Source organism: Clarias gariepinus, chromosome 15, assembly GCF_024256425.1.
Source record: "Clarias gariepinus isolate MV-2021 ecotype Netherlands chromosome 15, CGAR_prim_01v2, whole genome shotgun sequence".
In the NCBI taxonomy this organism is placed as follows: Eukaryota; Metazoa; Chordata; class Actinopteri; order Siluriformes; family Clariidae; genus Clarias; species Clarias gariepinus.
The window spans coordinates 32,043,056-32,066,546 of NC_071114.1; the positions used below are offsets into that span (position 1 = coordinate 32,043,056).

Genomic DNA, 23,491 nt, shown 5'->3' on the forward strand with positions numbered 1-23,491 from the left:
TCTTATTTAATGCTGTAGCCAAATTAACCAGAAATAAGACCACTGCAGAAATCTCCACAACAACATCATGCAATAGTGAGGACTTCATGAACTTTTTTAATAATAAAATTGTAAATATTAGGCATAAAATTGAGGTTTTGAAACCGAACAATGTAATTGATGCAGATGTTAATCTAGCCATGTCAGATCAGAACCTAGAATACTTTACTCCCCTTGAAGAGAATGAACTAATTTCACTCATCTCTTCTTCAAATTCATCAACCTGTATATTAGATCCTGTACCGACACATTTTCTTAAACAGATAGTACCAGCAATAGTAGAACCCCTGTTGAGAATAATTAATTCTTCACTCAGCATTGGATATGTTCCAAAATCTTTTAAATTAGCAGTTATCAAACCAATAATTAAGAAACCTGACCTCGACCCCTGTCAGCTGTCCAGTTACAGACCAATATCAAACCTCCCCTTTATCTCTAAGATTCTGGAAAAGATAGTAGCGGAGCAGCTATGCTCATATCTACATAGAAATGGCATACATGAACTGTATCAGTCAGGATTTAGGCCTCATCACAGTACAGAGACAGCGCTCGTTAAAGTAGTAAATGACATCCTATTGGCCTCTGATCAGGGTTGTGTAACTATGCTTGTATTACTTGACCTCAGTGCGGCTTTTGACACCGTTGATCACGCTATTCTTCTTCACAGATTAGAAAATGTAGTGGGAATTAAGGGTACAGCCCTCTCCTGGCTCAGATCCTATCTGACCCATCGTTATCAGTATTGTTACGAGTGGTTGTAAGTTGTTGCTTGGTTACGGTGTAGCTTGTGTGTAGTGTTTTCTTGTTCTACCTCTAAATGTTTACAGGTGGAGTGGCTCATGAGGACGGATTCGTTTGGCGACTGGCGTGATGGCCGCAGTATTTAAGCTGCTGCGATGGAGGATTCTTGGGCTTCCCTGCTCTCCTGGTTTCCCTTTTCGTTTTTGATGTGTTCTTTTGATTATGTTGAGTGATTGCGAAAAGATCGCTTAGCCAGACATTTGTTGTTATTTTGTGAATTTAGTATAACTGAGTTGTGATGGTAGCTGTTATGTTTGTCACCTTACTTTCTGATCCTTGTTAAGTGGACTACGGCTGGGAGGTGGGTGCCTGTTTATGTTCGTTTTTCTCTTGTTTTTGTTAGTAGGGAGGGAAGATTTTGTATCCTTTTATTTATAATTTCTTTTCTAGGTTAGTTTTTGCGATCGGTAGTTAGTTTTGTTCATTGTATTTTCTTTTGGCGTTTCCCCTCCCGAAGGCTATGCTGTTTTTTGTCCATTTTAATTTAATAAATTTCTTTTCTTGCATTCTAACTGTGTTTTGTGGTCGTGAAACTTTGGGGAGTAAGAGCGGGGACCCCAGGGATCTTCTAAAGAGGATCCCTGTTTATTTGTTACGGTTAATTTATTTCTCTTTGTGTAGGGGTTTAATTTTATTCGTAACAAATGGGGGCTCATCCGCTTGTTTTTTCCGGTATTTCTTTTTATGTTTGTTTTGGTTTAACAAGTCGGGGGTTGTCCGCCTGTCTCGCTGTTTTCTCGTTTATTTTTAAACGAGTGTTATTAACAGATGTCTAAAGGATACCATTGTTTGCTTTTTTTTTTGTGAGCAATAATTCATTTGTATTAATCTATTGACGTAAAGCACTCAATTATGGAGGTAGATATCGGAGCGTTTATTTCTAAACCTAGTATACAGCAATTTAATACATTTCGTAAAAAGGATCTTGTGCAAATTGCTGAAATTTTTAATGTTTTCATATCAACTTCTGCAGCCAAAAAAGTGATTAAAGCTGAAGTGTACGCTAAACTTGTTGAGCAAGGTTTGTTGCCGGTAGAAAGTGATATAGATAGTGAAATGGAAAAGAGTGAAGGTTTAGAAACGGCTGAATTACCATCATCTAAACCAGACCCTTTACTTTTGTTTAAGTTGAAGGAGATAGAGTTACAAATTAAAAAGCGACAAGAGCATGATAATCATATGTTACATTTACGCGAACTTGAGATGGTTCATAAAAAAAAAGACAGAGAGAGAGCGCATGAGCGAACTGTAATTCCATCTGTTGTAACTCCTGTGCATGTAAATGTGCCTACAACTGATCAATCAACAGAAAATGTTATTAGTATGCCTGCCGCTGTGATTCCATTTGATCCTAGTAAGCATATTAGGCTCGTGCCTCCGTTTCGTGAATCGGAGGTTGACGCATATTTTATTGCGTTTGAACGTATTGCGGCCAAATTGAATTGGCCGAGGGATATGTGGGCATTAATGCTACAGTGCAGTTTAGTAGGTAAAGAACAGGAGGTATGTTCTGCGTTACCCATCGAAGAATCTCTCAATTATGATTTGGTAAAAGCTGCGGTGTTGCGGGTGTATGAACTTGTTCCTGAAGCATATAGACAGAAGTTTCGTAGTTACACTTAATCAGCGAAGCAAACATTTGTGGGATTTGCACGTGACAAGAAAGTTTTGTTGGAAAAGTGGTGTGCAGCATCTAAAACCACTACGTTTGATCAGTTACAAGATCTGATTCTGTTAGAGGACTTCAAAAACTGCTTACCGGAAAGTTTAGTGGTTTACCTTAATGAACAAAAGGTGAATTCACTTTCAGCGGCTGCAGTGTTAGCAGATGAATATATGCTTACTCATAAGACTACATTTTCTTCTGCTGCTGGTCCGAATTGTGGTACATCAGTGTTTTTGAATACTGAAAAACCTTACTCGATTACTCGTTCAGTGAAACCAATGGCACGATTTGTAGAGCAATGTAAGGAGCAGAATAAGAGTTCTGACAACAAAAGGGTTTGTTTTTATTGTTTAGATCCTGGTCATTTAATTGCTGACTGTAAAGCTTGGAAGAAAAAAAAAACTGCAAAACCAAAGAGTGTGGGCAATGTTGTTTGTGAACCAGTGGATCGTGTTGAGAACCAATGTTGTTCAGATGTCTCTGACTTTACTCCTTTTGTTTTTAAAGGTGGTGTCTCAATCTCTCCTGATTCTACAGTGAAATCTATTTCCATCTTGAGAGACACAGGTTCAGCACAATCATTTATCCTTGAAAATGTGCTATCTTTTTCAAAGAAGACTTATACTGGAACTGATGTTTTGGTTCGTGGGATTGAGTTGAGCTGCGTAAGAGTTCCCCTTCATACTGTGTTTTTGACATCTGATTTAGTTTCAGGTCCTGTGAAAGTGGGAGTACGTTCAAGACTGCCTGTAGAGGGTGTGAGTTTAATTTTGGGAAATGACCTGGCCGGTGGCAAGGTATTTCCTCACCCGATTGTAGCACAGAGTCCTGTTTGTGATCCAAAGCTTGACAGTCAATTCCCTTTGACATTTTCAGCATGTGCAGTTACTCGTGCTCAAGCATGCAAAAATGAGGATGTCATTGATTTATCTGATACCTTTCTTGCTTCTACAGATTCTCTCATTGAATGGACATTGTCTGTACAGCCTGAAACGGCTAGTGAAAATGCTGATCGAGAACCTTCATTGACAATGGGGGAGACCAACTTGGTAGAGCCCAACGGTTGGATTCTTCCTTGACGCACTGTCTTGAGGGTACCGTGGAAGGACATAATGCTTGTGGCGTACAATACTTTTGGGACAGAGGCGTACTGATGCATAAGTGGCTGTCTCAGAAGGCTAAAGAAGCTGATTTAAGTCCAGAGTATCAGATTGTGTTACCTTTAAATCTAAATTATTCGAGCAAGTGTTGAATGGAATTTCTGTGAATCATGCTGTGTCAAGTGCATATCATCCACAATCACAGGGGGCGCTAGAGAGATTCCACCAGACTCTCAAATGATGCGTGCTCACTGTGTGGAATCTGGTAAAGATTGGGCGGATGATCTTCATTTGCTTTTGTTTGCGATAAGAGAGACCATTCAAGAATCTTTAGGTTACAGTCCAGCAAAGCTTGTCTTTGGACATGTGGTTCGTGGCCCTTTAAAGTTATTAAGCGAACAATTGGTTGCTGATAACATGTCGCTTGTACCAGTGGCCGATTATGTTTCTTCCATTCGTGGACGGCTTCGCAAGGTATGTGAAAGAGCGAAGAAAAATTTAGCTGATTCACAGGCAGAGATGAAGGAGTATTATGACCGTAAAAGTGTCGCTCGTTCGTTTCAGCCGGGTGATTCAGTTTTGGTGTTACTGGCTATGCCAGGTTCTGCATTGCAACAAAGATTTTCAGGTCCTTACACTGTGACCAAGAAGTTGTCTGATACAAATTATTTGATTTGTACGCCTGATCGCCGGAGGAAGTCTCGAATGGTTCATGTTAACATGTTAAAGCCTTATGTGAAGGGGAATTCGACACCAACTGCGCTTACTGTTAAGCCGAGTGCTGTTGTTGCATCATTATCTACAGCAGATGATGTTGTTGAACAGGAGTTTTCTGTGCCTACTGGGCGGTTATTGAACTCCCTAATATTAAATGATTTAGACCTTCACTTAAATCATTTAACTCCGACTCAGAAGAGAGATATTGTTGAGTTGATTGAAAATTCTCCTTCGCTCTTTTGTGACATTCCATCACAGACTACGGTACTGCAACATGATATCGATGTAGGTTATGCAAACCCTATAAAACAGCATCCTTACTGGCTTAATCCCAGGAAACGTGAGTTGATGAAAGCAGAGGTCGATTATTTGCATCGAAATAATTTAGCAAGTCCCAGTCAGAGTGCGTGGAGCTCACCGTGTTTACTAGTTCCGAAGGCTGATTTATCGGTTCGCTTTTGCACTGATTATCGTAAAGTCAATGCAGTAACTAAACCTGATTCCTTTCCACTCCCTCGTATGGAAGACTGCATTGACCGTGTTGGTCCTGCAAAGTTTGTAACGAAATTAGACCTTCTAAAGGGGTACGGGCAAGTACCCCTTACATCTCGGGCCTCAGAGATTTCCGCTTTTGTAACCCTGGACGATTTTATGCAGTACTTCGTTATGGCCTTTGGAATGCGTAATGCGCCATCAACATTCCAGAGATTAATGCGTATTGTACTAAGTAGAGTTGAGAAATGTGAGGCCTATTTGGACGATATTGTAATATATTCTTCTAGCTGGGGAAGAACATGTGTGTTCTTTACGTGAGGTGTTTGCACGTCTTGTTAATGCTTCTCTGACCTTAAATTTGGCCAAATGCGAGTTCGCCAAGGCCACAGTGGTGTACCAGTATGTAGACTTAAATGGTGATTATTCTGCATGCTCTCTAGTGGAGTTTGGCGTTCCGCAGGGTTCAGTTTTAGGTCCACTGCTTTTTTCCCTTTACATGCTTCCTCTGGGCAACATAATCCGTAAGCATGGTATTAGTTTTCATTGTTATGCTGACGATACACAGTTATATGTCTCAGCAAAACCTGATGAGAAAAAAACAGCTTACTAAAATTGAGCAATGTGTGCAGGACATAAGAAATTGGATGCTAATTAACTTCCTTCTGCTAAATCTGGATAAGACATAGTCATAGGACCGCATACAGCTAGAAGTAAAATTTTAGATCACACCGTAACTTTAGATGGCCTTTCTGTTCCATCAAATGCAACAGTGAAAGACCTTGGTGTGATTATTGATTCCAGCCTTTCATTTGAAGCACATGTAGATAATATTACCAGGATAGCATTCTTTTACCTCAGAAATATTGCCAGGAGAAGAAATTTATTGTCGCTAAACGATGCAGAAAAACTAGTTCATGCTTTTATCACCTCTAGGTTGGACTATTGTAATGCCTTACTGTGTCTGGTTGTTCAGCTAGATGCATAAATAGTCAGCCCGAAGGCTGTTGTAAATGTGCTATACAAATAAATTGAACTTGAACTTGAACTAGATCTTTAATATACTTCCAGAAATGCTTATAAAAATTACTTGTTAATCCATCTGAACCAGGCGATTTGTCTAATGATAAACAATTCACTGCTCTTTCCACTTCCTCCATACTAATATCTGCATCACAAGCGTTTTTGAAACTCTCATCTACTGTTGGAATCCAATCCTTAACACGACCAAAAAAAGCATCAGCATCTGTATGTGAATAAAAGGAGGAATATAAATTATTGTAGAAACAATAAATTTCCTTAGAAATTTTTTCAGGATCTGTACATTCTTGGTTATTAATCAGTAAAGCTTTAACACTGTTACGTTCTTGTCTCCTTTTTTCCAGTCTACAAAAATATGCTGAACTCCTTTCCCCTTCCTCTATCCACTTTGCTCTCGATCTTATGTATGCACCTTTGGCTTTGTCAACATAAATGTTGTCTAACGAGGATTGGAGGAGAAGTATCTTTTGTTTAGAAATCTAATCTGGATTTGACTGAACCATCAGGTTTAAACCATGTGAAAAATTGAATACTTGGATTTTTAGTGCGCCATACATTCATCAATTTAAACACACTATAGAAGTCAAGCAATATGGGATTGTAGTGGTGTCTCAGATATTTTGAAGGAGATCTATCACGCCAATCGTCCATCACCATATTAAAATCCCCCCCAAAAAATAAAATCTTCAGTATGATACCTATGGCATAGATCCTTAACAACTGTTGTAACCTCAGACATTAAAATTTTGTTTTGGTTATGATTGTTATATCCATATATATTTCCCAAAATCAAAACATTTTCATCTATTTCAAAAACACAAATTATCCAATGACCACAAGTATCCCTAACAGTGGTTAGAATCTTCCCAGGGAAATTATTTAAAAGTATGGCAACTCCTGCAGACCTATTAGAACCATGAGAAAAAAATATTTTATCTCCCCATTGGTTTGACCAAAATTTCTCGTCTAAGTCAACAGAATGAGTTTCTTGGAAAAGAAAACATTGTGCTTTTTAATTTTTACAAAAAAGATAAATAGACTTTCTTTTATAGAATCTCTAAGACCCCTACTGTTGAGTAAAACATAAGTGAACATCTGGTTGTAAGCGAGAGAGAGAAAAGTCCGCATCAAATTCAAAACACTGATGCTTGCCTACAAAGCTAAAAATGGCCCAGCACCCACTTACCTCTCTGCGCTAATTACACCACGAACTGCACCACGTTCCCTCCGATCCTCCAGCACTGCTCGCCTCATCCCACCATCTCTCAGGGATCGAGGGCGGCATTCATCCAGGCTCTTTTCTGTTCTGGCACCTAGGTGGTGGAATGAACTTCCTCTAGATGTCCGTACATCAGAGACTTTGACTATCTTTAAACGACGACTCAAGACGCATCTGTTTCTCCAGTATTTGGACTAACCCCCCACCCCCCCCCCAAAAAAAAAAAAAAAAACTCAGATGTGTTGGACTAATGGTACTTAGTTATTAACCTAGTTAACCCAGTGTAAGTATGTATCCAATGTTGTAAACATTAAAGCACTTTTTGTAAGTCGCTCTGGATAAGAGCGTCTGCCAAATGCCTAAATGTAAATGTAAATGTAAAAAGTAAATAAATAAAAAGGATGAACTTAGTTTTATTTTTTTTTAGAGTAAACACTGCTACAGGCCCCTATCAATCTTTTTAATTTTTCTTTTTTCTTTTTTCCCCCCTTTTTTTTAAGAACCAACAGATTAACTCTTTTCATTAACTTAAAACCCAAGTGAACACACTCTGGTAACGATATTTCACTATTTCTCCACTCCTTCAAATGTAACAGTTTTCCCAAAAGCATCCGAGCTTGAGAATATTAATTAAATGAGTGAAAGAGAGAGAGAGAAAGACATTCATATCAAGTTTACATATTGACCTTCAAAAAAATTTCTTTTTTTTCACCATTGCCTTTTAATCACAAAAGCATAAACAAGTCCAAAGCTTATTACAGTTTGCCGAAAAGTTACTAACGATAAGTTGCGAGGTGTGCAACTCAACCTGTGCTACAGGAGCAATTACCCGCTTTGGTTCAAAAATATTTCCTAATCCATAGTAACCCTGTTACTGTTGACGTAGCCGACATGTCCTCTGTAGTACACGTTCTGTCCTGCCGCCCTAGCTTGCTCCATCTTCGGCCATGCAGCTGCGCGAGCCTCTTTGTCAGCTTTGCAGAAGTCCCATGCGATTTTGAAGTAATTTTCAGATTTTTTTGATTGCTTCTTGTTTTTATTTTTTTTAGGGTGAGGAGAAAAGCATGGTCCAGCTCAAGATAAATTCAGAAACAAAAAGTGCTGGGAGATGTTCGCAAAGATATGCAAATTGTTCCTATAGATGAGAACTCAGAAAGGGTTAAATTAATTAGTTACAGAAATGTCAGAGACCACTTTTATGATTTCTGAACAGTAATGTTTGGGAAAAAACAAAAACAGTGGTCACTGACTTTTGCACAATACTGTATGTATATATATATGTGTATATGTGTGTGTGTATATATAAATAAAGTAATCTTGAACTTTTCGATGGATTTCACCTGCATTCAATTTAAATATTATGTGATAAATCCACCTGTTCTTGCAAGGCTCCAGAGTTTGATAGAAAACAAGTCACCTGTTACACCCCGGTCTAGGTCGGGCCGTAACAGGAGTGAAAGAAAAAAAAAAGGGGGTGAGACCAAAAGTGCATTTGCTTAGTGTTTATTATTTATAAAAAGGTGAATAAGCAAATCCCCAAAAGGTGGCTGTGAGCTTCAGAAGCCGACAAGGCCAAAACAATAAACAAAATTCCCTCTACCTAGTACCAAAAGTGACAACTTACCTGCACCAAAAATAAAGGAACAGAAATACAAGACTCTTCCCTTACTCCCTAACTAACCACAAACCAAGAAAAAAACAAGGGGCAAACAAAATGGCATCGACTTCTTACTAAGCCACTCAATAAAGAGTTAAATACAAATATATACAAAAGTATTTACAAAGAGGGCAAACACGGTAAAAAGCGTAGTTAAAACAAACAAAAGGGTCAGACACGGAATAGGCGAACAAAACCAAGCAACCATCAAAAGGGGAAAGTCATACACCGGGCAAAAGTGTCATACACCGAATAACATTCAGGAACAAGCATAGGATAAACAGTAAGCAAAGACAAGAGGTCCGTTCTTCGTACGTCGCTAACTCAGTTAGCTGGATTTGATTGTTGTGGATTTGTCCTGATCTTGGATTGTTTCGTCCTTCGATGCGCTTCTAGCATTTGTTGTCATAGCAACATATCCGTAAGCTTGAACCTGCTGGGGAGCAGCTTTATTTCATGTAAACAGGATTTAGCCTGCGCTCCTGCCGGGTTATGATTGGTTGAAATGGCGAGGTCACATCTGATTGGTTAAAGAGCACGATTGACTCACGTGGAAAAAGAAAAGTATATGCCCCCTGCCATGGACTCCCCCCCACTCACACACACACACACAATCGCTATCAAATATTATATATGAACATAAATTCATAGGTTTAGTATTATCAAATATGATATTACTTTTATAATAAACCCTAGGCATGAGACAGCCGTCGAGACCATTAATACAAATTCTTTTATAATGTTTATTTTGTAACATTTATTTTTCAGGGGTTTGTCATAAAAATATGCTAATAAATATTTATATATATTAAAAATTAATATTTTATAATGATAAATTGGACGAAACTAATTTTATTATAAAATAAAGAATATAAAAGTATACATAATATTTCTATTTTTTCATATACAACATATTTATTTTCATATTGCTTATTTTATTTTATTGTCTCATGTAATTTGTAATTTGTAAACCATTAACCTATGAATTTATGTTCTAATATAATATTTAATAGCGATTATGTAGGGGGGGGCAATCCATGGCAGGGGGGCATTTCAGCGCATAACACGTGTTACAAAAAAAATTGAGCCGCTCTTTTTCCATTTCGTCAACCAATCGAAGGGCTTGTGATTAGTGTTTCTACTGTCGATGCATATCGCCTTTTAAACCAACGCATGAACACGCAATAATCCTAGACAACTCTACAGTATCTAAATAAAATATCAAAGAACATGTAACATGGGCAACACTCACGCATTTAATTTGTTCGCTACTTTTTGCCAGCCCTCTCTTCTGGCTTTTGCAGCATTTGATGTGTTTCCCGGAGTCTTTATTAAAGTTTGGAATTCCCCGTAACCTTCTAATAAAAGCTCTTGCTCTGCTTAAGAAAAAAAATGCACTCGCTTTTTTTCCATTTCTCAACCAATCAAAGGGTTTGTGATCAGTGTTTCTACTGTCGATGCATATCGCCTTTTAAACCAACACATGAACGCGCAATAAACGTAGACAACTCAATCTAGCTATACTAATCATCAACAACAGGTGAGCTCAAAGAACCAAATTAGCCGGATCGTAATTAGCACGATGATCTCATCTTAGATGTGTCAATTCATCTCGGATGTGTCAAGCGACGTACGAATAACGGACCTAAGGTCTGTGGCATGGTGGTCTGAAGGCCTTAAGTCGGCCTCTGGGTTGACTGTAGGACCAATCATCTGGGAGGAGGCGGGACCAACAAAGGACAGGCAGAGCAACAGCCAATAGATTTCTGGCAATGGAAGAAGTGGGCGGAACCTGCAAAGACAAGGAAGACACAAGCCCAATCACACCATTTCTCCCCCCCCCCCCATCCCCCCCCCCCCCCCCCCCCCACCAATGTGGGCGAAATCATATACTTACACAACTTTTGTGTGTTCATTTGCAAAAACTCCATTCACAGTTCATTTTATTAGGTACACCTGCACATGTGTGCGATTCTCTAATCTAATCAGCCAACACATAAATAAGCAGCTACAGGTGTCAGGTAAAGTTCAGGCCAAACATCAGAATGTGGATTAAGTGTGATCTCTGTGACATCGTACGCCATAAACATTGGATATTCAATGTTCATGGCATACAAAAGGCCAAAGAGAGATGCAAAGGCAGTTGCAAGGTCAGGTCAGGTCATGTATCTCACACAGCTGATGTGGTGGAATCATCATTTTCGTAGACCGTCAGAATGCTAACAGGCACATCTCGGACGACTGCACCCTCTGGGTCTGTGTCCTAACAAAAATCAGAGCCATTATGAAATACAAGGGAAGACAATTCATTACACTGATATTCTACTTTCATCATTAGTGCTACTGACTTTCCCATTCAACTTAAGTGTTACTGGCAAAAACGACAGATGAGACCAGAAAGTGTGAGTGTCTGAATCAGTGGCGGCTGGTGAAAATTTTTCCTGGTGGGGCTGATGTGACAAAATATTTCTTTGCTTAGTCCAATATAAAAATTAAAATCAACAGTCAGATGATGATTACAATTAACAGTAATGATTTAATCTCCTCCTCAAAATCACCAGTTTCACAGATAAAGTAAATGAACAAATTTCCATTGTATAATACGCCATGCATGCTTAAGAGAGTATCAAATACAATAATCAACATCAAAGGGTATGATCAGCTGGATCACCTTCCAAGCGAAGTTGCATCTCAAAGTGGTTCACACAAAGAAAAACAGTTTTAAAAATGCAATTTAACACAACAGTCTAAAACGGGTATATTAATAAGGATCTCACCGAATTTGGTGGAAACTGCTCTTCGCTCGTTAAGTTCGCCATCATTACTCTGATTGACCGCGCCTCTCTCTGATTGACCGCGCCTCAAAAGAAAAAAAAACTTAAATCTCGCGGTATTTTCTGCGGCTTGGGGCAGAATTTCCAGCGCCCCAAGACCATAAAATTCTGAGAACCTGATTGGCCGCATATTTATTAATTTACCCTAGCAACAGCTACATGACTGGCTATTTGGCTGCACTCAGGGGCGCTTTTTCTCAGCGCCCCATGACAGAAACGATACAAGTCTGTCTGTGGAAATTCACTGGTGAATGAATGTCACTAGGTGGGAAATGTTGTATATGTTATTCATATCGCATGTAGACACATACTGGTGGGTAAACCGAATTTAAAAACTTAATTTGTAAAAAATATATTTTACATTTTTAGCCCCTCTTATCAGGGAGGGCGGTGCCCCAGCGCCCCCTATGGGCCGGCCGCCACTGGTCTGAATGTCAATGAAATTGTCTTTGTGGTGGACAACATTTATGCAGGAAGAAGCAGACAACACATGGATTTAGAAATTGTGCATAATTTCCTAAAGTACATGCAACCTGCATCCTGCATTGTGACAATCCAAAAAAGACAGATGCTATAACATGATTGCCCCTTAGATGTTCCGCAAAGTGTATTACCCACAAAATTCCAAGCCGAAGTTGCTATGAAATCATACCCTCAATGGTAAAAGCACAGCTACAGTTTGCAAGTCTATTAAACACAAACACCACCACTTACCAAACACTTCAGGAAGAACTCAGCTGTGTGCTCGCGGATGAAGATGGGCAGGCCTCTCAGAGCTGCCGTCTCTCGCTTTAGACACAATGTCCCTTGTCTACAGATTATGCACACACACACAGACACATAGAAAATTCATACAATGTGATATTGAAGATATTGATATTTCACATTGTATTCATACAAATGAAGACTTCTGTAGTTATTAAATTAAAAGCTCATTTGTTTTGCTTAGGTTTTCTGCAATGGATCATAAAGCATGAACTTATCTTCATCCAAGTCATCAGTACAGACAGACAAAATGTTTTGAGTCTAACAGCACAAGAAGAAATATTATAATTCATGTCTGGAGAAAACATCCATAAAAAAATAATTCACAATGCTTGTGGCAAAAGCAAGTGAACTTTTCTCCCACCAAAAATAAAATGTGCGTTGAATATTTGACAAAATGGTTTGCGGGCTGCTGAAACACAAAGAACTGTGTGAAAACACAGTAAAGTATGGCACTAAAAGGGAATAATTAAAGGACCTGTTTTATTTTGTGAAGTTGGCGGAGCATCATTATTTATAGTTGCTTTGATGTCTCAGGTACTAGACAGCTTCATCACTGTGTAAAAGAATGAATCCCCCAATTTATGAACATTTCAAAGGTATAAGGACCTTAAACAATTCAGTGGCTATGGAAAGTCGAGAGAATGGGCAAATACCTTTTAAAGTTTGAGCAGGACTGATTTAGTTATAAGGAAAGGCTAGTGGTTGTGCAAAATACCAATTGGTCACGGTTTGGAAATTTAAGTTTGGTCAGGTCCTTTTTTTTTTTGGATGAGCACACTTCAGGCACTTTACTCACCTCTTCATCAAGCTGATCCAGGAGGTCTTCCATCACTGCACCAAACACTCTCTTCCTTGCCCGGTGGAGTCTTAATAGGCGAAGCACATATTTGTCGAGGGATGCAGGGAAAGTTACCAGCAGGTCCTTCCTTGTGATTCGATAAAATTCTTCAGAAATCTTAAAACAATGAACATCATAACTTTAGAACCTTTGAGTCAGGGTTTGCCAGTAAATAATGAGAATGTACTGTGAATGTGTTCTAGCCAAGCATTAAAAACAAAACAACTAAGAACAAATAAAACATACACAAAATAGGCAAGAGGAACTGTGCAGTAGTGATGGGTCGTTCATGAACGATTCGAATCTTTAACATGACTCAGATGAACGAGTCGTCTCGGAGAGTGATTCGTTCATTTTCTATTGGGCGCGCATGCGCAGAGCATCGCAAAACCTCCGTGTGTTATATACAGGAAACAGAATTAAGTAATTTTACCTTTAAGACTCTTCGGTCCCGAGTCGTTCGTTCTTCTGTCACGTGACTCCCATAGACGCTAAGCAGTGCAGTACACAGGAAACAGTATTGAATGAACGGTTCTGCTAATGAGTCCAACTCACACACACACACACACACTGTAAACATGAGCTCTAATTGACCTGAGCGATGGAGTGTAAATAAAACAGTTTCACTACAGGATGTGTAAAATAACTTGCAGTTAAACGGAGGGATGAATGTAGAGTTACGAGGGACTAAAGCAGTCAGGACCAGTCCAGCCCTCAGCTCCACAGTGTGTGAGGAGATTCACTGGGGTTACAGTGTTCGGATGGTGTAACTGAGGCCATGGACTGGGGTTGGGGTTCGCACTCCACTACACACTGCACTACTGTTTCTTTAGGGGACGTCTACAGCACACCTACATCACTACACACTCCTGGAGAGAGAGTACGAGTCTATTAACTATATTAAATATTAACTAATTACAGGGTGTAATACAGACCACCAAACACTGCCGGGTGTGAACCAGCATTCCCAAGAGTACCTGTGTGTGAGTGTGTGTGTGTGAGTGTGTTTGACGGTACCTGTGTGAAGCGGGCGTCCCGGGCGGCTCCTCACTGCAGTAATAAAAGCGAGGGAAATGTGGAAGTGATGTGTGGCCACTGAATGAGAACTAAATAAAAGATTTTCAGTAACTACACTGAGTGTAACATCTGCATAGTGACACTAAACAGCTGAACAACTTCACTTTCCCGTTTACCTCTGAGAAAAAAGCTGTATTTTGTTTGTTTATATTCAGAGTAACACCTTCCAACCACCTTTCATAGTCTATTGTTAGTTTTAGTGATTTGGCAGAAACTAATTATCACTACATAAGTACCCCAACACCATTGATCATGAGTTTCAGCTGAAACTAATTCTATACATACAACAGAGAATGTAGAAGCAGATTCCAAATGTATAAAGATGCATGCTATATATATATATATATATATATATATATATATATATATATATATTTGGTCTGTATCCACACTCAGCAGTCTTTAAAGCAGGCCCGTGCACAACGCTGGTTCCGGGTTTTTCCCGGGGCAGAGGATTATTTTACTTTAACCTAACCCTAACTCTAACCCTACCTTGAATGGGAATCCTAAAATTCATCTGCCATAACACCCTTACTTCGGATCGGGACCCTTACTTTAACCTTTATTAGAGTAATGCATAATTTTATCCCCATCCTGTCCCTAATCTTAACCTTTACCCCACTTATTTCTAACCCTCTCCCCATCCTGTCCCTAACCTTAACCGTCACCCTTTATTCCCAACCCTCTCCCCATCCTAATCTTAACCTTTACCCTATTATTTTATTTTATTTTATTTTATTTTATTTTTTTTTATTCTTTCAAAACAGCTTACAACAGTATTTAACAGTAACATATAAGACAATACATACAAACAAAAACAAAGAGGGGGATACATATAACAAGTATACAGCATGTACCTTACAGCTTACACATAACATTTTTTAACATTCGAGATGTTTTTATACATTTCTTGTTGCTAGTGATTGAAGTCAAAGATTCAAAAAAAATATTAAGGTCTTTACAAAAAAAATTAAATGAGGGAGTAATAGACATTATTTTTGTCTTATGAATATGAAACTTCCCAAAGAGGATTAACACCTCTAAAGCATTATTAACTTCCTCTGATCCAGTTTTACAATTCAAGAAAAAGATCACAGATTCCTCTATTTTAACTATTTTATAAAATACATCAAAAATCAAATTAGATATCCGTTTCCAAAAGCCTTCAGAATATATACATTTACAAAATAAGTGAGTGAGTGTTTCATCTTCTAGATTACAGAATGAACATTTAGGTGAGACATCTTTTTTAAACTTGTTGATAAAGGTGTTACAGGGATAGTACCTGTGCAATATCTAGCCTTTACCTTATTTGGGAGTAAATATTTATTGGAAGCTGACCATATTTTCTCAATGGAAGGTATGGAGAAGAATTGTTTCCACTTTCTGAGTGCAATTGGGTAACAGCTGACACCACAAATAAGATATTTCCTAATATGTGAGTTATTACATTTAAAGTCCATGATATTAATACCTCCAATAATAAGCTTTGGGATTTGACGGTCAGCTGAATTATAACCGAGATGTATTCTCAAAAGGTAAAGCAATTTAGGGGAAATGCTTTTCACCAGCAGATTATATTCTCTACAGGTAGTTCTAATCCCTGAGAAAGCAAAAAATTCCTGAAAAGTATAAACCTCACCATTCGCATTCAATAAATCAGAAAGAAATATAATACCTTTATCAAACCATTCTTTTTTTAATATACTCTTGTTTCTAGACAACACAAATTGGTTATTCCATAGTATACATGAATGTGGAGAGAAATTATGTTTAAAGGCCAATTTCCATGCTTCTAATGATTGCTTATGAAAGTTTGATAATTTTATGGGAAGTTTACTATATTTAAAGTCACAGGATAATAAAAAGGATAATCCACCACACTGTTCAAAAAATAGGTTGGGGATATAAAACCATATAGAATTACTTTGGGACAAGCAGTGTTTAATCCAATTGATTTTAAAGATAATATTTGGAGTACTAAAATCAAGCACATTGAGCCCACCCTCAGAAAAAGGTCTAATAATAGTTTTTCTTTTCACATACTCCGTTTTGTTTTTCCAAATAAACTTAAATAAAGCCCTGTCAATATCTGAGCACATTTTAGGGTTGACATATAAGGACAGAGCAGGATATACCAGCCTCGAAATTCCCTCAGCCTTTGAGAGCAGAACACGCCCATAGATTGATAAATTCCTCTGAGACCAGCAATTAAACACAGTTTTTGCATTAAGCAAACACTTAGAAAAATTTGAATCAATTCTCTCAACAGGACATTTAGTAATTGTAATACCAAGATATCTAACTGTTTGTTTTACTTTAATACCACATACATCTGACATATCAGAATGATGAACTGTCATAATCTCAGATTTAGACTGATTAACAGAGAGGCCAGAGGCAAGCGAAAAGAGTTTTAAAGCTTGCAATATAGTAGGGACCTGCCCTTTGTCTTTTAGAAATAAGCAAGTATCGTCTGCAAGTTGACTAATTAAAATAGAGCGATCTGCAATTTTAATGCCCTCAATATTCAAACAATTTATTGTATAAAGGTTAAGGAGCTCTGCAACTAACAAAAACAAAAAGGGAGAAATAGGGCATCCTTGCCTAATTCCTCTCCCAATGACAAACCGTGGAGAAGTTCCGGAAGACAAGGATACGTTACTAGTGATATTTTTATAGAGAGTCTGCACAGTTTTCATAAAAATTAGGGCCAAAGCCAAAATGTCTTAAAGCCTCATACATAAAGGCATGCTCTACTGTATCAAACGCCTTATAGAAATCTAAAAAAAGAATCAGCGCATCATCATTGACCAACTCAGAATAATCTAAAAGATCCAAAACAAGGCGAATATTATTTGATATGTGCCGACCCCTCATGAAGCCAGACTGTGTGATTGAGATAACTTCTTCTAAACAGGGTTTTAATCTTCTTGCATATAAAGCAGCTAATAATTTATAATCAGAATTAAGCAAAGTTATAGGGCGCCAATTATTTAAGAATTTTTTATCTTTATTTGATTTGGGTATTATTGTTATAATGCCTTGCTTCATGGATTCAGCTAACTCTCCACGGTCTAAACACTCTTTAAAGACATCTAAGATAAAATATTTTATATCGTTCCAAAAGGATCGATAAAATTCAAATGGTAAACCATCAGGGCCCGGACTTTTATTATGAGGAGTTTTTGTAATTAAAATATCCATCTCCTCCACAGTTATCTCACCCTCACAAGCAGTATAACTATTCTCACTTATATTTGGGATAAACTGCTCCACCTTAGAAAAAAATTGCTTAGAGGAATCAGAATGAAAGTAAGAGGTATAAAGTTGCTGATAAAAGTCAGCTACAAATTTTGAAATTTTGGCCTCATCAGAAATAAGAACACCATTGATATCAAGAGTTGAAATTTTTTTCAATTCACCTCTTCTTTTTTCTAAATTGAAAAAATATGTCGAATTCCTCTCTCCAAATTCTAAACACTTTGCTCTTGATCTAACAAAAGCACCTTTAGCCTTTTCTGCATAAAGAGCATCGAGATCTTCCTTCAGTAAGTATAACTTCTCCTTGTCCTGATCACTAGGGGAGGACAAACATTAAATATTATTTATATCCTTTATAATTGCAGAGCTTCTCAACTCCTTTTCCTTAGAAAACCGTTTGCCAAACCGTATAGAGAATCTCCGATACTCATACTTAAAAAGTTCCCAATTTGCAGTAGCAGAGTCTGTATTACCTTTAAATGTTTCAATTATGTCCTTTATACCTGAGCAATAAAGAGGGTTTTGTAAAAAAGTAGTATTTAGTTTCCAGTATCCTGGATGTCTCTTAGAACTATTTTGATTCTCTGAAATTTCAAGATCGATATAAGCATGATCTGTTAAAGAAGCATGTGAAATGGTACAAGAGTTAATAAAGGGAATAAGCCAGTCAGATATAAGCCAGAGATCTATTCTAGATTTTTGAGACAAGTCTGCTTTAAACCATGTAAATGAGGAAATATTGTTTCCATGGACGTGTCTGTAAGCATCTAACAAATCAAGGCTACTGCAGAGATCATTTATAAGTAAATTAAAATTATTGACATTGAGTCTCGGGGGGAATCTATCTAAATGCAGATCAGGGGCCTCATTGAAATCTCCTCCCATGATAACAGCTGCTGAGGGAAATTTTAATTTTAAAGAAGCCAATTTGTTAGATAACGTTTGAAAAAGAGCTTCGTTTGACTTTGAATTGTTAAAGCCATATATATTACATAAAATAAAAACAGCCTCTCTGGATTGAACTATAGCTATTATCTATCTGCCCTCTAGAGAAAAATGTGACTCAAGAATTTTGCCATTAAAGTTATAATTAAATAAAATCATAACTCCCCCAGAATGAGTAGACCCATGTGAAAATAAAACTTTACCTCCCCACTGTGATGACCAAAAAGATTCATCATTAACACTAGAATGAGTTTCCTGTAAAAAATAAACATCTCTTCTATTAGAATTACAAAATAAAAATAAGGCTTTTCGTTTAGTAAGGTCACGAATCCCCCGAACATTTAGAGAAAAACAAGAACAATTTAAACACATAGAAAGAACAAGAACAATCTGCCCTAAGGCGAAAGAGTTAACTTAGCAAAAAAGGTTTAAAGTGCAAAACCTATCTTTTTTTTTTAACCTTCCATAAACCAGCATCAATCTTGTATCCTGATATATTCAAAGGAAAGAGCCTTGATAAAAGGAAAAAACCTTAAAAATCTTCTTTACCAGAAGTTTACAACACCTGTAGAGTACAGTCAGAGTCAATATTCAATCCTCCGACGAGATTAAAGGAAAACGTTAACATGATTCACATATCCGCTGTAAGCTTCTTTCCATCAATATTGGCGAACGAGCCCTTGAACCCAGCTCGTTTTCCTTCTTTCCTGGCTTGACTTACAAGTGGCCACAGCTTATTCCGTGCCTCTCTCGCTCGTTGTGTCAGGTCTTCTGTGATTTTGATACCTTTCTGCCTGAGGACTTCAGAATTTTTGGAGTCCAACCAAATGCGATCCCGATGGGTACGTGACAAAAACTGCACAATAATCCGCCGTGGAAACGCGTCTGCATCTCTCTGCCCGAGTCTGTGTGCAACATCAATGGAGGACTGAAGACCATCCCTCAACCCCGGCGAAATTCGAGAGAAAATATCCATAGCGATCAATTTCACATTTTCTCCAGCCTCCTCAGGGACACCAGCGATCTTCAAATTCCATCGTCTTTTGTATGCATCCAGTTCGTCAACTTTTTCCCATAGCTGTTTGTTTTCGGCAATTACAGATGCTACTTGAGCACTCAGCTCGTTAGTTTTAACTTCCACTCTCTCCGTTTTGTCCGTAGCTGAATCAATTTTAATGGCAAGTTCAGATATCAGGGTCGAATTAGAAGTAACCGACCTTTCGATTTCCAGTAACTTCTCCATGAAGATATCTTGCTTTTTTCCTAGCCTCTCGATCGCCTCCAGGATAGCTGCGTTCGAAGGTTCAGAAGTTTGCCGCCGCACTTTCGTAAGAGGGCTGTTGATTGGGGTATCTAAAAGTGGCATACAGTCCATGCTCGCATCGTCTTCGGGAGTAGATTTGGCATAGTCATGCACGCGTTTCACCGCATCCACCATCCTTTCAGAATTTTCTGCGTATGTTTCAAACACCAGCGTGCTTAGGAGACAACTAACGTTACACACGTTCTCTTCGACAAAAAAAAATGGCAAAGATTCACTGTTCCGGCTCAAAAAATGCCACAAAATTATTCAGAATACATATACATTTGCATCAACGACTCCAAACATGAAGGAAGGCAAAATAAGATCAAGTCTTGCACGAAGTTTGATAGAGACAGCAGAAGTGCGACTTATACGGACGACATCTTGGCCGACCCCCCTACCCTATTATTCCTAACCCTCTCTCTATCCTGTACCTAACCTTAACCTTTACCCTAATTATGCAAAACTCTATTCTGTCCTTACCCTACTATCTCCCCATAAAAAACTTTTTTTTACACCAGTAGGATCCTCTAATTTTTTAATGAGATTTTGTTAGTTTTTATTTATTGTACTTTTTAGGTACATTTATTTTTATTTAATTTTAATTTAAATTTGAATCTTACATTTATAAGTTTTAATCCTGATTGGTAAAGCCTCGTTATGAGCCAGAACCCAGTAAATGCGCACTGTAGCCCGTGCACCTTAGCCACAAAGTGGATTTATTTTAAACATAAAATTTAAAAACCTAACCCTAACCCTAAAATCCAAGATTTTTTTTTTTATCGTTTCGGCCTCGATTCGTGACCTTTCCAAAATGGCAGCTCGATTAACGCACTCAGGTCTCTCCAGCCAATCAAATCAACGCTCGAGAGTCGGAACTCGCGGTCAAGCCAGTGACAGGGAGGCGGGGCCTGCTGCAGATCAATCGGGTGGGTTAGTAGTAGGAGAGGGGGAGGGGCATCCCAGCCCCCGCTGTGTGTGTGTGTGTGTGTGTGTGTGTGTGTGTATAGGAAGTGATGTGGTAACTTTTTGAACAGATGAGGATGAGCGCCGGGGAGCACACCGCGGTGTCAGTGCCGGAGAACTCGGGGGAAAAGCCGAGAGCGCTGACAGGCTGAGTGCGGATCTGATTAGCATGTTAGCGCGGAGTTAGCGGGCTGCTAGCGCTGAGCTGAGGGAGCGGTTCGAGCCGCCATGGTGTCCGCGAGCGCCGGCGGCGGCGTGTCGGAGTCGCTGCAGTGGCTGTGTCTGCTCACGCTGTTCGCCGCCTCCGTGGTGACGTTACTCATGTATTTAGTGCAGTATTTCGGTGTTTTCCGGAGCGCAAGCCGGGCCGCGGGGGAGCAGCAGCGGGGGGAGGCGGAGCGGCTGCTGGAGCTGAGGGGCTGGAGGGGCGCGTGGAGGAGAGCCTGGGTCCGAGCCCTGAACCAGAACCAGCACCAGAACCACTGCACTGCACAGGTCTGTCTGTCTAAAGTGGATTAAAGTAAACATCAGGTCTTTAAACCTCTTACACAGAGAGCACAGAAATAATAATAATAATAATACACATATCTCTGGTGTTTATGAGACACACTCAGGTCACATGACTAACCTAGACACTAACAACCTCCAGTACACAGACTACACTGTGCAAAAGTTTGTACCCTCTACACTTTCTTTTACAGAATCTTCTTCACATTCAGTGTGTTACACCTTTTTAGTGCAGATTACATCTCTGTTTGTTTTACTGTTAACACCTACACATAGTATTTAACTAATACAAGTGAAATCCAGAATACTGACAGACCCGGTGGTGTTTCGATCACTCGCGCTCCTCCGTCTTTTAGGGGCGCGCTAACTTTTGCACTCAGCTGTACAGTTCGGCACGAGGGATCCTGCTGCGTGTGTGATGAATTATCAGAGGTTCGTGCTGAATCAAAGACGTGCGGTGCGTTAGAGCGTTCCTGTGGAGGTCAGAGAAAAAGGAACACACCGATTGGGGAAAGCAGGAACGGTCCAGATGCGCGGGAGTGTTAGTGGAGGGAATGATGAACACTACACACACACACACACACACACACACTGAGTGGTTTACTGTGTTTAATGTGCTCTGTGTAATAATCTGGTTATAACTGTGTGTGTACATTGTTATGAACTTTGTGTGTGTGTGTAGGGAGCGATTCAGCTGGTGTTTGAGGAGGATGGTGTTCAGTCGTCAGAGCTCAGCGTGCATCACATCTCCAGCTTCAGAACATCACCTGGACGTAAAGTTAGGCCTGTCACGATAACAAATTTTGCTGGACGATAAATTGTCCAAGAAATTATCGCGATAAACGATAATATTGTTGATCTGAGACCATTTTCATCTACAATAATGATAATGGCATAATAATGCACATACGCCTTTCAAAATTCAAAAACGTTCATTTTTAGACTATTTAACACTGAAAATGGAAAACATTTTAAATATCCACAATAACAATGAAAAAAACAATAAAAGCAATGGACTCTCAGTCTCTGTTAACAAAAAATGCACTTGAATAAATACCAAAAACAGTAAATAAAATATATGTAAACAAAATTGCACTCCAAAAAATATTAAACAATAGGCTCAACATGCATTCCATAACAGGCAAAACTGCCTGTTAGGAACTTTTTAAACAAACAAACAAAAAGTCTCAAGCCATATGCAAAAAACTTTTAAAAAATAATTTCTCCAGCCAAAAAAGTGAATTGCAGTCTATGTACACCAATGATGAGAGAGATAGTGATTTTATGGCAGATTCCGTGCAAGAAATACCAGCATGTTGACTTTGTGTGGCTTAGGGCAGGATCTCTCAGGAGTAGCAATGTTGCCAGCTGTGCTAAACATTCTCTCAGAGCTGGTGCTTGTAGTACAAATGCACATCTATTTTTGGGCCAACTTGGCCATCAAAGGATATCTTCTTTGATTGTCATGAATTGCCGTTTGTGACACGTATGTTCTCCCAGGCAATTCATACTGGCTGTCAAATGTTTGCAGCATTCGTCGAAATGCCGGCTTTTCGACGATACTAAAGGGCAGCATCTCTTTAGCAATCAAGCGAACTACACTGTCGGTGAGTGCACACCATTTTGCACTGTCCTGTTTGTACTTTGTTTGTCGACTAAATGCCCCAGTTATGGTGCACTGTCGGGAAAACGAAGATGGCCCGGCTGTTGTAGCTTTTTTTTTTTCCATCTGGGAAAACTGCAACGGATGATTGTGTTTTAGGTGCATGTGCATGTTTGTTGTGTTACCTGTTTTAGTCAATACTGTTTTACAACAAATGCGACATACCGGCTCGCTCAGGTTAAGTGGTTCACCACGATCATTCGGTTTGAATCCGAAGTGCTCCCACACGGCAGCTGTTGCGTTTGGCTTTGAAACCAATTCCATGTCACAACTTGCGTCTCGTCTTTTTGCTCTTCTCTGCAGTCGCCTCAAGCACTCCCGCCTTCCCACACAAAGTCCATGTGACTAACAAGCGCCGCCTCCCCACACAAAAGACAATGCAACTGACAAGGGTTCGCTTCTCCTACGCTAAGGAAACGAGATTTGTCATTTAGTCGCGGATAAAAAACAAGTATGCAAATGAAATTATCGCGGCCGGAAAAATTATCGAGGTCATTTTTTTTTATTGTGCGATTAATCGATTTATCGACTATCGCGACAGGCCTAGACACACCTGCAGCTCACACCCAGTTACACACAAGTATGTACATAAAC

General features: G+C 39.0%; 1 protein-coding gene across 1 annotated transcript; it reads left to right on the top strand.

Moving 5' to 3' along the window:
* The first annotated feature begins 20,788 nt into the window (after positions 1–20,788).
* On the top strand, positions 20,789–22,209 carry LOC128543480 (C2 domain-containing protein 2-like). The gene is made up of 2 exons (XM_053513927.1): positions 20,789–21,222; positions 21,917–22,209. The coding sequence occupies exons 1-2, from the start codon at positions 20,956–20,958 to the stop codon at positions 22,049–22,051; spliced, it is 402 nt and encodes a 133-aa protein (XP_053369902.1). The 5' UTR covers positions 20,789–20,955; the 3' UTR covers positions 22,052–22,209.
* Positions 22,210–23,491: the final 1,282 nt, after the last annotated feature.